Source organism: Camarhynchus parvulus, chromosome 9, assembly GCF_901933205.1.
Source record: "Camarhynchus parvulus chromosome 9, STF_HiC, whole genome shotgun sequence".
Lineage (NCBI taxonomy): Eukaryota > Metazoa > Chordata > Aves > Passeriformes > Thraupidae > Camarhynchus > Camarhynchus parvulus.
Window position 1 is genome coordinate 20,768,785 of NC_044579.1, and position 15,599 is coordinate 20,784,383.

The 15,599-nt window shown below is 43.5% G+C and overlaps 1 protein-coding gene across 1 annotated transcript in view; it reads right to left on the reverse strand.

Moving 5' to 3' along the window:
• The window catches only part of PAK2 (p21 (RAC1) activated kinase 2), a 39,144-nt gene that overhangs the window by 5,710 nt on the left and 17,835 nt on the right, over nt 1–15,599 (reverse strand). Inside the window, exons 2-11 of the mRNA XM_030954590.1 lie at nt 12,178–12,385; nt 7,142–7,242; nt 6,530–6,680; nt 5,933–5,964; nt 5,452–5,559; nt 4,061–4,193; nt 3,550–3,613; nt 3,052–3,100; nt 1,084–1,196; nt 802–919 (exon numbers count right to left, since the gene is read on the reverse strand). Coding sequence (XP_030810450.1) covers nt 802–919; nt 1,084–1,196; nt 3,052–3,100; nt 3,550–3,613; nt 4,061–4,193; nt 5,452–5,559; nt 5,933–5,964; nt 6,530–6,680; nt 7,142–7,242; nt 12,178–12,361 — 1,053 coding nt within the window. The 5' untranslated portion in view covers nt 12,362–12,385. The remainder of the gene's footprint in view (nt 1–801; nt 920–1,083; nt 1,197–3,051; nt 3,101–3,549; nt 3,614–4,060; nt 4,194–5,451; nt 5,560–5,932; nt 5,965–6,529; nt 6,681–7,141; nt 7,243–12,177; nt 12,386–15,599) is intronic.

A 15,599-nucleotide genomic window follows, 5' to 3' on the forward strand; every position in this document is an offset into this window, starting at 1 on the left:
AGATGCGATATCAGCTGCTTTTAACACTTTCATTTGAAATCTTACTGCAACCACCAAGTTAATCCATCTACAACCTTCTGGAGCATTATTTTCTTGAGAAATCTATAAAGAAAGCTTAGCTGGCATAGAACTATAGATGCCACACATTATGGGAATGACTGAAGTGGGAAAGGGATAGTCTGCACTCAGTTAATCTTTATTTTAGTGTATGTTCAACATACTCCTGTTTCAGCAGATCCACTTTCAAACTGTGAGCAAACATCATTCCCCTTCTTCCTCCTGGAAAACACTTCAAAGCTTTCAGGAGTTTTTATTTTTCTTTTATTTCTCTCCTTTCTACATTACCCATACATGAATATGCAGATTTTTCTTAGTGCCTCTGAATGTTTAAAGTTTAAAAAGCCATTCCTTCCAGCTGCTAAACTTCCCTATTGCTCCTCCCTGAACTTTTTTCCTATTATTCTGTTAATAATAGTCCACATTATCCATATCTTTCTGTTAACACTGTCTGCAGGACAAGGCACCCCAGGTACCAAACCCACAGATTTTATTTGCTCCATCACCAAACGTTCTCAAAAAACCCTGTAGTTCTTTTGTCTTACAACTTGCAAAGCCCCAGTTTTCTGAGTTAACCTAATTTTGTTATTTTCTGCAGTTCTGATTTCTGCTCATGGCACCCATTCATTCTTTACTCAACAGCTTCAGCAGCACTTTTGGCAATTAGTGCTAACCTGAGCATGCCATAAAAATTAGGGGGACAGGGAGCACCTTTATTCCTCAAACCCAGCCCCTCACACTCACCTCTCTGCAGACAGCAGCAATCTGTGCTTCATCCATACACGTCTCTGTGACCACATCTGTTAGAGAGCCTCCAGCCAGATACTCCATCACCACAAACAACTCATCCCCTACAAGGTAACTACAAGGAGAAAACCAAAAGCATGTCCCTGTGCCACCAGAGTGACAGTCTACAGAGAGCCTCACCTGCTTCCAAGCCCCTCAGGTAGAGGAAGAGCAGGTCTGAGCAAGGGATAACCTCCTGTAACGCTTGGGATGAGGAATCAGCCAGCTGGCTGCATTTACCTGTCCAGGAAGTTGACTATGTTGGGGTTCTTTAGCTCCTTCATTACCAAGATCTCATTAATTATCAGCTCCTTCTTGGGCTGTTTCTGCAAATTGATCTGTTTAATAGCCACCTGAATAGGGCAAAATAAAACAGCAATCTCAAACCTCAGCACCCAAACCTTTCAGTCACACTTAATACAGTGAAAAGGCAGAAGGAATCCTGTAACCAGATTAAAGGAGTTTAGAACAGTTTGTGGCTGGCAAGTTGGTTATTTATCAGCATATAACTTAAAAGAATCCAGCTTGATCAGCACACAACTTGTACCCATGGCCAATATCATCCTCTTGAAGCTGAAAGGATTCACAAACAGTGAGAGAGGCCAGACCAGACAGCAAAGGGCATTCAGGAGACAGAAGGATATTCACTCAATTCCATATCAACAGGCCTGAAGCAGAAGAGAATCCTGTAGCAACTCAGAGAGAAAATGTGAGCCCACCATTGCAAGGTGAAGCAATTTGTTGTTCTTTATTCTGATCAAACTGATGTTTGGGTATAAGGAATGCTGGGAGGCAGAAGGAATTCCTCTCAAAGCCATTAAAGAACTATCCAAGACAGAAAAGGGAAGATAAAGGCCCACCTCATCCAGGAAATAAGCTAACAAGGACAAGTACTGCAGAGTTTACAATGGAGAAGAATCATCCCAGCTCTGTCAACTCCAACACTCTGAGGGGCAGTTTGGAGTTCTGCAGTACAACCTGGGCTGACCCCAAAACCAAACATAAGAACCAACATATTCCTGTAGAAATTATTGTTATTATATTGCCAAGGACATTAAAGGAAGAAATCCTCATCATTCTGCAGCACAGAGTGACAAAATAGCTATGACTGGAGGTGGAGCAGGTTGCTGAGGGTCTTGTGGGATTTTGGAATGGAGACCTCAATGAGCAGATATTCCACAACCCCTCTTGAGCTCCTGTGCCATGCCCAATCATCCTGCCTGAGAGGGAAAAAATTCTAATATCTAACCAGAATCTCCCTTATGGCAATTTTTGTCTGTTCCCTCCTGTCCTGTAACTCTAAGAGGAGTGTTCCTCTTACTGAACAAACTAACTCTGTCCTCAGGCATTAAGCAGAGGAAACCTGAGCACTGCAGGAAGTGGCAAAGTGCAGAGCAGGGCAAAGAAAGGCCCTGGACCCCAAAATTCACTCTGCAATCAGTAAGAGGACATGAATACTGCAGTGTGTAGAGAGTAAATTAAGAGACACTGAGGTGATGGCAAGGCTGATGTTGCATCAAGATGTAGTGCTCCACTGCAGGACTCCTGAATGTGGTTACTGCTGAAAGGGCAGTGATTTACTAATCAGTGACCTAAAGAATGCCTACTTGGGGATATTTAAAGGAAAATTTAGGAAAGAACTTAAATAAAAACCTGAAAGAAAATGAAGGAAATCTGAAGTTAAACAGAGACAAATAATTCCTAAAATCTGAGTCCCAAAAGCCCTCTGGGTTGTCTCCCAAGGTATGGCCACTGGGTGACAAACATGCAGAGTAACATGCTCATGCCACCAATTCCACTGGAGAAACCAAGGGATGAAAGCAAAGAGCAGGATATGGAGAAGACATTCTGACGGCATCACATGAGACAAGCTGCTTCCCTAGAGACAGCCACAGCCAAGCGTGCCAAGACTAAACAAAATTTTATGTCTGAAATTGTAACACAACGATGCCTGCAGTTCTTGAAGGATAAACCATTTTACAAACTCACTTCTGGAACATCTCACTCTCTCCGCTTTTCACTGGAAAGACAAATCTCTGGTTTTAGCTTTCACCATCTGATCACTATAGAACAAGGCACATTGTTAAAACTGACTATGACAGATCTGAGAGGTGATAGCAGCAATGGGAGCCACTGAAGGAAATCACTCAAATCATTCTGGCCACCTAAAGAAAACATTTAAACAAAAAATGAACACAGGAATCTTACCTCCTGCCCTGTTGCCACATCAATAGCTGTGAAAACTGTACCTGAAGCCCTGTGAAGAGAAATAAAAATGTTACAGCAAGTTGCATCTCCCTGTGTAATAAACACACACATGAACAGCCCAGTCAAAACCACAAAATTGTTTCAGTTTTCAATTCAAAATTTCCACTACTTTTCCAGTGATGCTTTCACTGTTTATTTACTTTACTTTTGCTGTCCAGGGAGGTCACAGCTGCCTCATCCCTGGAAGTGTCCAAGGCCAGGCTGGACAGGGTTTGGAGCAACCTGGGATAGTGGAAGGTGTCCCTGCCCATGGGAGGGGATGGAACTTTAAGGGATGGGCTCTAAGGTCCCTTCCCACCCTAACTAGGTGGGATTCTGTGATTTATCTGCTGAATGCAGCCAACATCTCTGCCTGCACAGGCAGTGGTGTGAGGCAGAAAACAGCACCCTGCTGCTAACACTGGCTCACTGGGGATAAAAGTTGGGGTCAATACTTACCCCTGCCCGATTTTTTCATATCTGGTGTATTTTTTCTTGGGATCTCCTATGCTTACAATAGTGCCTGAAAGAAAAAAACAATCAAAAAGTCAGTCCAATGCTACCTCCCCCCCAACAGCAGGGCTGGCCTGGCCAAGACAGGCAAAAGAGTGGGTCAGCTCAAGTAGCAAAGCTGCTGCACCAACAGCCAGAACTGCAGGGGAGCATTAACACAGTAAAAAATCATCACCAAGATGATTCTGGAACAAGCAACAGCAGAAACTATTTTGTGTTACCATGGTTTGATTGAAGTCCAGTTGTGACACTGTGATGTGCATGTATGATACAATCCCAAACCTGTTCTATCCTTGTTTCCCCCCCCACAGGCCTCCAAGTATTACAAACCCCCCCGAGCCAGCACAGCGCTCTCAGCTGCTGCTGCACACAAAGCCACCCAAGCACTGCACACAAAGCAAGGCTGAGCCAAAACTCTCACACTGCTCCCCTGCTTATCTGAAATGAAGGCACCTACGTAGTTTTTCCATGATGTCTTCATCTGACATCTTGGTTTTCTTTTTCTGTTTGTCCCCTGCTTTGGAGGCGCTGTCGGCACAGGTGTCACCGGCCGGGGCAGGGATGGGGTCAATGACAGAGCGGGTGTAAATCTGCAAGGGACACCAGAGACCTGAGCAGCTGCTCTGCCACCACTCACCTGCAGCTGAAACCCATCACAGCCCTGCAAAGATCCCCAAGCAACATTTCATAACAGGTATGAGGCAGAAATCAGAGCTGAGACACATTAAAGCTCCATAAAACAAGATGCTGGCAACGTTACTGACCTCTCAAAGAGATCCAGGCACCTCCTGAACAGAGAGGATGCCAGGAGATTCCACAGTGGGTTTCTCAGATTTTTATCTGCTTATTCTTTATAATCCATACCAGTTAACAGAGCAGAAACCACTATTTATAGTGAGATCAACTTCTACTACTATCTGAAGGGAAAAGATACTTGATTGCCATGAGAAGAAGGATGAGATTCTCAAATATTTCCCAGTTGTCCCCAATTTAAGGTTTTTTAAAAGGGATTTAATTCCTTGGAGCTTTATTTAATTTCCTCCAGAGCTGTTCACACATACACACGGCTACTCCAGAAATATCCAGCTGTGGATCTCTCACCTTTTATATGTCTAAATCCCAAGAGTGGGAAATTATCAAGCAACATCCCTAGACAAATAAACATAATTCCCATTTGCACTCCTGGAAAAAGTGGGCAGCAGAGAGGCAAAATGAACAGCTCCACAGCCAAAAGGAGGAGCTGGAGTAAATGGGACCCCTGGGACACCATTACCAAGGTGAGCAGATGAGGGCTGCCCTAAAACTTAATTAACATCTTCTCTAGCATTTCACTGTTCCTGTAGTGCTGATGACTTTGTGAGTGAAATAAGCTTTCAAATCTAAAATTTGCATTGGTTGGGGTTTAGGTAGAGTACTTGGAGGGGCTACCACACTGCAACCCAATCAAATTAAGGAAAGCAAACACATTACACCTGTAGCACTGTGCTGCACAAAGTTACACAAATGGCCTACAGGTTTTATTTAGGAGTAAGAATCCTCCTCATCCTCCTATGTTGGGTTGAAGGATAAGCATAACTGGATATCTTCAACACAAGCTGACAAACTAACTCACAAATTTCAATGATCTGAGAGGTTTTTTCCAACCTAAATGATTCTATGATTCTATTAACTACAGGACTTCTAATCCAACTGATATTCAGAAATTAGGTATTTTCTTAGCAAATTTAAAAAACAGAACTTTTCCCTAAAAACTTACAGCAGCTTATTGTCCAAATAAAACACTTCCCTAAAAAGCAGAAGTTCTGCAAAGCTGAGAAATGCAGGTCTGACAGTTTTACAGCTGCTCACCGATTTTGTGTGATCTGGCCGTGGAGCAATCACAGGAGGAGGAGCCTCTTCATCATCCTCATCATCATCTGCCACAGCTGTTGATGGTTCTGAACCTTTGGCATTGGTCTACATTTTTACCAAAATTTTAAAAAGACAGATAAATGAATTCTCTGAATTCTCTCCAACAGTATTAAAGACTTCACTTTTTTTTCTCACATTAAGAGAAAATAATTCTTACCAACGTCAAAAGAAAATAACTTAAAACTACTCAGTCCATCCTTCAGTTATTACATTTTATAATTAGACTCAAACACTGTTGCTGCAATAAAATACGCGATTGACCACTCAAATTTATGTTTCTAATCCACAAAAAAATTCTTAATTTTTATACTTTTAATCTTTATACAGTTTAATACTTCAAGATTCAGGATATAACAAGTACAGAAAACCTGAACTTGTATGCACCACAGAATATCCAAATAATAGTAAACACACTCACCGTTGGTGTTCCTGAAGGGAAACCATCTTTTTCTAAAGAGGACAAATAGGAGAATACATAAAATCATCAGAAAAGATGCAATAAAAAGTGAACTTTGTTGAGTACAGGGTAAGACTATTACAAAGCCTTATTACTAAGCTACTTTTGGAAAGAATTTGGAAGAAAAGTTGTAAAACTGCACCTGTTTGTGGGACAGTCCTTCTCTCAGCCCCCCATCTAGGAGTCACCAATTATTCTGCATTGCTGATGTCACCAGCTGGTGACATCAAGTTCAGAGACAGCTGTGAGGAGCAAGGCCTCCAGCACAAAACCAGTTCATCCCAGTCCCAGAGCCCCAGCTTGATAAACACAGCCCATTCAAGCTCATTTTGGCTGCTCTTCTGAATGATGCAGTTCCCTTTCTTCCCCTCTCCACTTAAAACAGGAAATTAACTGGACAACGCCAGTTTCCAGTCAGTTTTACATCCATCTTTGTATATTTGTGTCTCGTTGAAATGCACCTTGATTTTAGCACTTGAACCCGATTTATCACTCTGACATAGAGGAAGACAGTGCTCCAAATTCCCAACTCCAGTGTCTTGCACACTTGGCTCTCACCTGGAGCAGAAAAACTCAGATATTTCTGTTTTGCTGTGTCTTTGGAGTCGTAGAACTTCAGCACATCTAGTACCGCCTGGGGGTTTTTCTTCTGTTCGAGCTTGGTGATATTTGAGGTCTGCAGCAGCCTAGCCCATTGTTCTGGCATTCCCTGAAAAAAACAGGGGATTTAAAGCATCCTTTTTGTATTTTAAAGGTTTTTTTGAAAGCAAAACAAATTTCTTTCCTCTGTAAGAGCATAACATGCACAGCCTTATGCACATGAGCAAGTAGGATGGGGAGCCAAAGGTGGAAACACAGATCACAGGATACAAGTCCTCCAGGTGTGCTGGGCCAGATGTGAGGAGAGGGAACACAAAAACACTCAACAGATCCAGTGTTACTCAGTAAAGAAAGCAAACTGAAGAGGGTTTGTCAGGGAGGGATCTCCCAGGTGCCACTGACATTGCAGAAGCACTAACAGGTCACAGTGTGCTGTGCGAGCACCAAGGACAAACAGCTCCTAGGTAGAAACAAAGACTAAATTGCACTTTATTCTAAAGCTCTGCCTTGGCTTCACTGCAGCACTGACCCATGGTGTTCCCTGAGCTGCTCCAAGGCAGGAATACTCACAGTGAACTCTCCAGTGACAGCATCGAAGCCAACATGGATGGTGTGTTCAAAATCTGACGGTGGGGAGATTTCTGGCCTTTCCTTTTCCTTCTTCTTGCTTCCTGAAAAAGATATCCAAAGATCTCAATGTTAGAAAGAAATTCTTCCCTGTGAGGGTGGGGAGGCCCTGGCACAGGGTGCCCAGAGCAGCTGTGGCTGCCCCTGGATCCCTGGAAGTGTCCAAGGCCAGGCTGGACAGGGCTTGGAGCAAACCTGGGACAGTGGGAGCTGTCCCTGCCCACAGCAGGAGTGGGACTGCATGGGTTTTAATTCCCTTCCAACCCAAATTGTGCTGGGATTCTGTGATTCCTTGTTCCATTCAAATAATTTACACTCAGGCAGCAAGAAAATAAGAGATTAAGAGCACCAGAGTGAAATCTAAACATATTAAATGTTTACAATGCAAAAAAGAACATTTTAATATAGATTAAGAACAGCAGAAAAGACAACTTCAGTTCAACCTCAAGTTCACCCTAAAGACACTTAAAACTCAGTTGCCTCACTGCTTCAATTCAAGGTAATTAATGCAAACTAAGACTTCCTGTGATGAAGATAAGAGTTTATAGCCTCAGAGCAATTACCTAATTTAAATTAAAGGTGGGGGAAGCATAATAAGTATGAGAAGCAGGAACAAATAATTAGAAGGACCACATGCACAATCTAACCTAGAGTCAATTGAATTTATAAGATATTTTCTAACACCTCAGGCTCTGGATTTTTGTTTGTTTGTTTTGGGAGTTTTCAGGGTGCGGCTCGGGGGGGGGTGGGTTATTTTAATTTAATTTTTCTGCTTTGTTTCTAAATTCACCTTAAAAGTCCTGTTGTTTGAGTACAGAAAGAGCAGGTAAAGCAGCACTCTCTCGGTTACTACACAGCAAGCAAAGATGGGGCTGCTCAGAGGCAGGAATCATGTGAAATCCCCTCCTGCTGGGAAGGGAAGCACGGGGAGTGAGGACAATACTCAGAATGAAAAGCCATGTGGGCTGCTGGAGCTGAACAATGCCGTGGAAAGACACGGCTGTTATAAACAGGATATCTTTAATATGGCTGCACAGGGCAGAGCCAAAAAGCAAACAGGCTGTCAGATGTTTCATTAACACACAGGAGAAACTCACTGCTGTGAGAAGCAAGGGAAGCACCATTTCTGATCTATTTCTTACAGTTTTTTATGTGGAAGCAAGGGAGAATGTTATAGATATACATAAAGTTGTATTTCTCAGGAAGGCTCCTGTTTGGGAGCACCTGACATGCAGTGAACAGGAGCTGGTGCTCAAGCCCTTCAGCGTGTGCTGGGTAAATAAACCCACTCCTTCCAAAAATACACAGATCCCATGAGTAGGCAAGGCAAGGAGACTGAAACCCATTGCTCTGCCCACAGGAACAGCAGAGCAGCACTTCAAACAAACAGCCCCAGCCAGAGGCAAGCCCGGTGAGTCATGTGCTGGCAGGACATCCTCAGCTCAGAGAACAAGGCCATGCTGAGGCCACGCTGCCTCCCAGCCCTGGGACTGAAACAGGAATTCCTCCAGTGCAGGGCAATGCTCCTTCCCAACTGCACATACTGAGCCCCAAAGAGCAAAGTCTGTAAGGAGAACATGAGAAGCTACCACAGGTTGGACCACTGAAGGTCCTGAATGTGGCAGGTCTGGGTGCTGTCCAGTGCTTTTTGTCTGGAGGAAGTTCTCTCTCACCCCTTCAGTCCTGCAGAAATGGGTGTCTGACCATTTTGTTATTGGTCATGGGACCCAGAATTTGGCCCTTGGCCCTGCAGAGACACACAGGTCCTTTGGAAGGATTTGGTGAGCTGGAGAAAGGCTCTGTCTGATTCAGAAGGTGCCTCGAATACAACTGGACTCTTCCCCAAGTGAAGCCACAGGCACTCAGCAAAGTGTCAGCCTCAGTACTTCCCAGGGCAAAGCCATCCTCAGGCTGCCCCTGCTTCCCACCAACCAAATTCCACACACAAGGCAAGAAACACAGCTGTTCCCCCAACAGCTGGAGGCAGCAGGCAGCTGACTCCAGATGTGCACCTGGAGCTGCTGAGCTCCAGCTGAAACCACACTGAAAAGTGCCCCCAAACATGTGATGTGCAGGATCTGGGTGATGCCCTCAGCATCTCCTTCAATGCTTTCTGCTCAAAGACAAACATTTCTGGTTTTAGGGGACCATTTTAAAGCTTTCCAAAACCACACAGAGGTTTCTTTCACTTCAGAAGTCAGGCCAAGAAAATTCATGGCAATAAAGTGCTCTAGTAAGAAGATGACTATCACTTCATTTATCCTAAACAATGGAACCAGGGGGAAAAAAATCTTCCATGACTGGTGATTAAATAATCCCTTCAAACCCTTAGGATTATTTCAGCACAGAACTAGCTCAGACTTGGGACAGAAACTGTGTAATTGCTAAATCTCTTCATCTGCAAGTCCCCCAAAGCACAAGAACCTCCCAAGAGAGGATCCAGGAGCAGATGAGGCTGGCCAGGAGGGACCTTGCAAAATCATATGGACAGAGATGTGCAGACAAAGCCAAACAACATTCCTGGATAATTTTTTCATTTTCTGAAAAGGAAAACTGAACATTTCTGTAGTGATTTGTTAAACTTACACACTGCCTGGAGACATTTTTCCCATGACAAAATTTCTACCCCAGGTTGACAGATTATTTTGTATCTAGTCCCAATGTATTTTTTAAATCTGAGCATGAAGTTAATAATTCTGTAAAGCTTCCCAGCAGCTGAATTTAAAGAAAAGAAAGATTTAAATGGGCATTTCTGGGGAGGGTGCGTCCCAGCCATGCTAATGAAGAAAACAACTAACATCTGACCATTGTGTGAGTGCCAGAGAGACACTGTGCCCACTTCTGTTCTGCTTACATTCAACAGCCAGTTTTGCAGACTTGAGGGCCAAAATCCCTCCTTTGGGTATTTATATTAGCCTTGCTGCAGGTCATGCAATAGACAAGTTTCTTCCAAATTAAAAAGATACAACTTCCAGAGAGTTTCTCTAATTTGGGTAATTCAATTTCCATTTTTCCTAATATCCTGCCGTGCAGGAAAGCCTGCTTTTCTTTCAGGAGGACATTAGCTGAATTACTTTTTAACATCTAGAAAATACAAACTGACACTCATTTCCTCTAAAATGTAGTTTTCTCAGCAGAAATCCTTTCTCCTACTTTCAGTTCACAACACAAACTATCGGTAGGTAGATGCTAAATAAATATGCAGATTAATTTGCCTAAACTTGGTACTTGTCAATATCTAGAGTGGAATGAACAATGGTCAAAGGACTCCAAAGCAACTTGAGATGAGCCAATACAACTTCAGATAATTCTTCAATCACTTCCCCATTCCAGCAATGAACAAACCCACCATCAAAATGAAAAGAGAAAATGTCCATGGGGAGAAAAGGTGTCATGGAATGTCGCAAAGCTCTCACTTCCATTCATAATTCATTTGTTACTAATTCAGAGCAAGGAAAACCTTCCTTAATGCGGGATTTATGTTCTACTCCATCCCTGTCTGTAAAAGGGCTCAAATGCTCTGATGAGCCACCAATGCAAAAGCATAAAGACAAGTGCCATCCCAGCTCCTAAACTCTTAATCTTGCCTGAAGATGGACAGATTTGCTCCTTCCACGAGATTTCCTTGCAGTATTTCCTCGTGAGACCAACAAGAACATGGTCAAACACCCATTTCTGCAGGACTGAAGGGCTAAGGCAGAACCTGCTCCAGACACAGAGCACTGCACTGAGCTGGCAGCACCCAGACCTGCCACCTTCAGCACCCAAATTCAGCACCCCAAGGGCTGGAGTCTCTCTTGGGATGCAGCCACCAAGCTGTGGTAGCTTCTCATGTTCTCCTTACAGACCTTTTTCTTTGGGGCTCACCCATGTCAGTAGAAAGACCACCACTGCTACTACTGTAGCCCAGCCACAGACAGGGTATTTCACAATAAATGACCTTGTGAAATAACTATTCTGCCTTCAGAAGCTACACTGGCCAAATCCTTCCATCCTCCAAAAAAGGAAACACACCTTCTACTGCTGAGAACAGAAAGCCAGGTCTTGGGAGCAGAGGGAAACCTGTCTCTCAGGGTTTGATCTCCAGGGAGAGGCAGGCTGCAGAGCGGCTCACACAGCTGAGAGAGAGTGAAAACCAGCCCTGGGGAAAACACTCAGCCAAGAGAATAATCAACCAGAGGAGCAGAATCTCTTCAAACAACCAAACCTGTGTCAGCATGACTGAACCAGTCCTGCCCAGCACACCAGCAGGGAGGCACAGGGAGCCAAGAGGACAGAAGGCATCAAGAGCAGCAGAGTCCTCTCCAAGGTGCATATTAAAAGTCATGTTAACCAGTAGATTAATAAAATGCCTAACAGATTCACATCAGGCTTAAGTCCCCGTGCAGTTTTACCACCTCAGATGTTAGAAGTGTTTCTATCTATGCACTGTTTTATTGTACATGGACACACATTCTGGAGAGCCAGGAGAAAGAGCTCCACATGCACTTCCCATATAGAAAAGAGGACAAACAACACACAAATACAGTCTAGTCTTCATTATAGCAACTTTTTTTCTCAGAAATAATATTTTTTACAGCAAACCAGGTTTATCTCCACTAGTAATCAATCCTAACAGTGCAGTTCCACAGACAAAAAAACATGTAATTTCTCTGAGTTTTCTTTCATGCCACTGCACCTTCACCACTATTTCTTTATTGACTTTTTTCCTCCTCAAGGTGCCACATAAATGACCACCAACACGAAGTAACTTCCAAACCAGCTGGGAGCTCTGTTTGAATCAGAAATCTGCATCTAAGTAACATGATCCCCAGGAATGCCAAACACTGATTAGGGCTGTTTGGAAATGCTTTACAAACAGGGGCTGGTTTTCCAATCCCCTACACTTGGACAGGCTGGACTGTGGCATCCAAAGCACCACCAAAACTTACAAGGAGAGTAAAGAATAAAAATAGGAGTGGAAACAGGAGGCATCTCACCTTTTTCATTATAGAATATGGAGATGATTTTATGCCTGGGTTTCCTCTCTTCTGGGACAGAGGGCAGGGGTTTAAAGCTGTTGTTGGTTGGTAACTGGTCTTTGCCCCCTGCACTGAAGATAGCGCTGCTCATGCGGACAGGAGGGGCAGGGGGCTTGTCTTCCAGTTCTCCGTTGTCAGACATGGTTCTCAATAGCTAGGGGAAGCCCTGGAAGAGAAAAAAAAATGTGATTTGAACACAGGAAAAGAGCATGGAGTACATGAATGTACCATCCCTTCTGCTGGCACAGGGGAAGGAGGCGTGAATTCAACTCTGAGGAACGCAGACACTGCCGCCTCCACCAAAGGAAGCAAATCCCTTCCTCATTCCCACTTCTGGGCCACCCATTCATTTGTGCCAGCAGCAGCATTTGTGGGATGGAGCCACAAACATTTCCAGTGATAAAAGTAATCCAGACCAAATGAACAATTCCAAATCTGGTTCTCTGTTCACACAAAGTACAACATCCTTTGGGGGTAGCTCTAGTCCAAAAAGCTTCATATTGTAGTACCAAACAGCTTTAAAAGCCTTCCCTTCTTGTCATTTATCAGAAAAAGGAACAGCTTATGTTTGTAAGCCATAATCCAGCACACTATCCACATAATGTGGCACTCAAAACATCTCTACCCAAATCACACAGCCTACATTAACGACCTCAGCACTTTAAGAGATCCACAGAACCCACTTCTGAATGAGGCTTGCTTTGCTTCCCCACTTGGTGCCAAACTTTCTCCACTTGCAGAAAACAACACAGAGTATCACCACAAGGCTCTGAATCCTCAACAAAAACATGAGTGAAAACACGGACAAACAGCTGCTAGAGCTGCAACCACAGCACAATGAAACATCTACGTGACACATTCCCCATTCAGAAAGATCTCTGCTAGCATTTCCTCCCTCCTTGTAGTATTTCAGGGATTTTTTTTCTGATCACCAGGAAACAGGCAGCCTCTCTGCTACAGAGTAAAAAGCACAAAGAAAGATGTACAGAAAATACTTCTCAATGACAAGTAACAAACAGTAACAAATGTACCTTCAGTTCCTCTGTTCACTCAAATGACAAGCTACCTCTTTGGGACAGGAGCCAACACATCTTTGTGTTGACTTCCTTCTCCTCTCACAACAGTTGGAGAGGGAAATGGGAATTTCATTAGGAAATGAATGGCCTCCTGGTGCCCACCAACTTCCCATCACATCTCAAGGCATGACTCACATGATCAGTGCCATTCACGAGAGCCACAGCAAGGCAGTGCCATGCCCTGTCAATTACTGGGCTCCAAACAGCACAACACCTGCATCCTGCCCAGCAGCACAACCAAAACAACGTGGGCTGTCATTCCCTGGCATTTCACAGGGTGCCTGCACGCTGCCAAATCCCAACAGAGAGACACAAGTCAGACCAGCAGCCTGGACTGGAGCAGCACTCTGGTTTATGTTGTGAAGCTCAAAGAGATTAACATTAATTATCCCCATAAATGACCATGAAAGAATGTAATTTCTGCAATATATCATCAGAGGCACAAGCAGCACAATGTTCTGGCAGGGCAGCAGAAACTGGACACGTGCTGGTTGCTCCATGACTTGGAGGGCAGGAGGAAGAGCACTCCAAGCTGTGCAGCACCCACCTGCCTTGGAGCCCTTCTCTGCTGATGAATTACAAACAGACCTGCCACCTGAACGTGGCTGCAGGGATGCACCTGTGAACCAGGCACTGATTCCCAGGTATGGAGGGGCTTGACAGCTGGCCTGCAAGCAAGGCTGAGTTAATAGAAGAAATAACATTGAATGATTTTTGAGTGTATCCATAGCAAAGAAGAAGACAAGGCCGTCAGCATGGAAACAGATTAGAAAAAATAAATGAAAAATTTTGTAAGCTAGACTACATGCCTAAGTAGATGTGTATAGGTGCCTTATTAAATTTCTGTCAAACTTTTGCCAATTATATTGATGCAAATTGCTTTACACCAATGAATATAAGTTATTGGGATGTAGTTAATGACTTAAGATCATGCTTTGTTAAGAGTATATAAGCTAAAGAACATGCAGAATAAAAAACTTTTTTCTTCTTAAACCCCGATCACGTGTATATGTCACATCCAACCTAACAGTAACACCAACTCTTCCAAATCCACTTACTGATGGCTATTTCAGGTGTTACAAGTTATCTGCAAGATGGTCTTTTTCCCACCATAATATGGGGTACAAAAATTAAGTATCCTGCAAACCCAGGCCTGAGCAGTCAGCTCACAGGGATTTTAATTGCAAATGCTTCCCTTACAAGACATTGCAGCAAGGACATGCCACCCATTTGAGATGCACAAATCAAAGAAGGTATTTGCTTTATTAACATATAATAGATCCACTAAATCAAACTGATATATTCATATATATGCATATATTCATATACATGTATATTTATATATACAGATATATATTGAAGTCGAGTTTGGAGTGATGGTAATACAGGGAAGCATAATCTATGTCCCTCTTGTTAATCAAAACTCAGAGAAGAGGTGGATATAGGGTCATTAGGTATCCAAATGGGGACAGGTAAAACAAAAAATGTCTTCTTTGCAACAAATGCAATTAGACAGCCAAATAAACCATAGCAGGTAAATAAGTGCATCACGACTTGTATGCCTAAATGGTATACTGGGCAAAGAAAACAGCATCATGAGTGGCCTTTTGTATTTTTCTAAAGCAAACCCTATTAGTTCCTCCATCTGAGCAGTTTTTCTGAGCTGTCTGACAAGAGCAAGAGCAGGATGTAAGGATAAATAACTCACCTGCATCTGAAACTGAACAAGAACAGACCTGGCACTCCAAACCCACAGCAATTCCCCACACACTCCCTTAGAGAGGCCAGTCACTAAATTAACAACACTGTCATGTGGTATTCAGGCTACAGATTTAAAAAAACAAAAAAGCAACACACCAAAAAAACCCAACCAACTGCACTTCTGCTGTAGTAATTTTAAAATAAAATTCTCACTGTAGTAAAAATCCTTCATTTTCAGTGACAAGCAGCTCATCACATACTCAGTCTTGAGCCAAAACAAATTGTTCCTTAGTATCTTGTGGGCTCAAGAGAAATAACAAGTTGGAAGGAGGGATATGGAAGTCCAAATCTATTTCAGGAGAAAATCAGCGCTCCAAGGAACTGGTGTAGAGCATCTGAGCAGAACCCTGAGAGCTGCAGCCTGTCCAAGTGCTCACAGAGATCCTTGACCTCGCTCAAAGTACAGCCCAGGAGCCCCACAGCAGGAAAACAAAACAACCTGTGGGGCTGGTGGAGCAAACTGCAGTGACACAAAGAGCTCAGGCATCAGCTTCCCACCTAAGGACTGGCTCCAGCACCAAAACCCTTCCAGCTCACTAAACC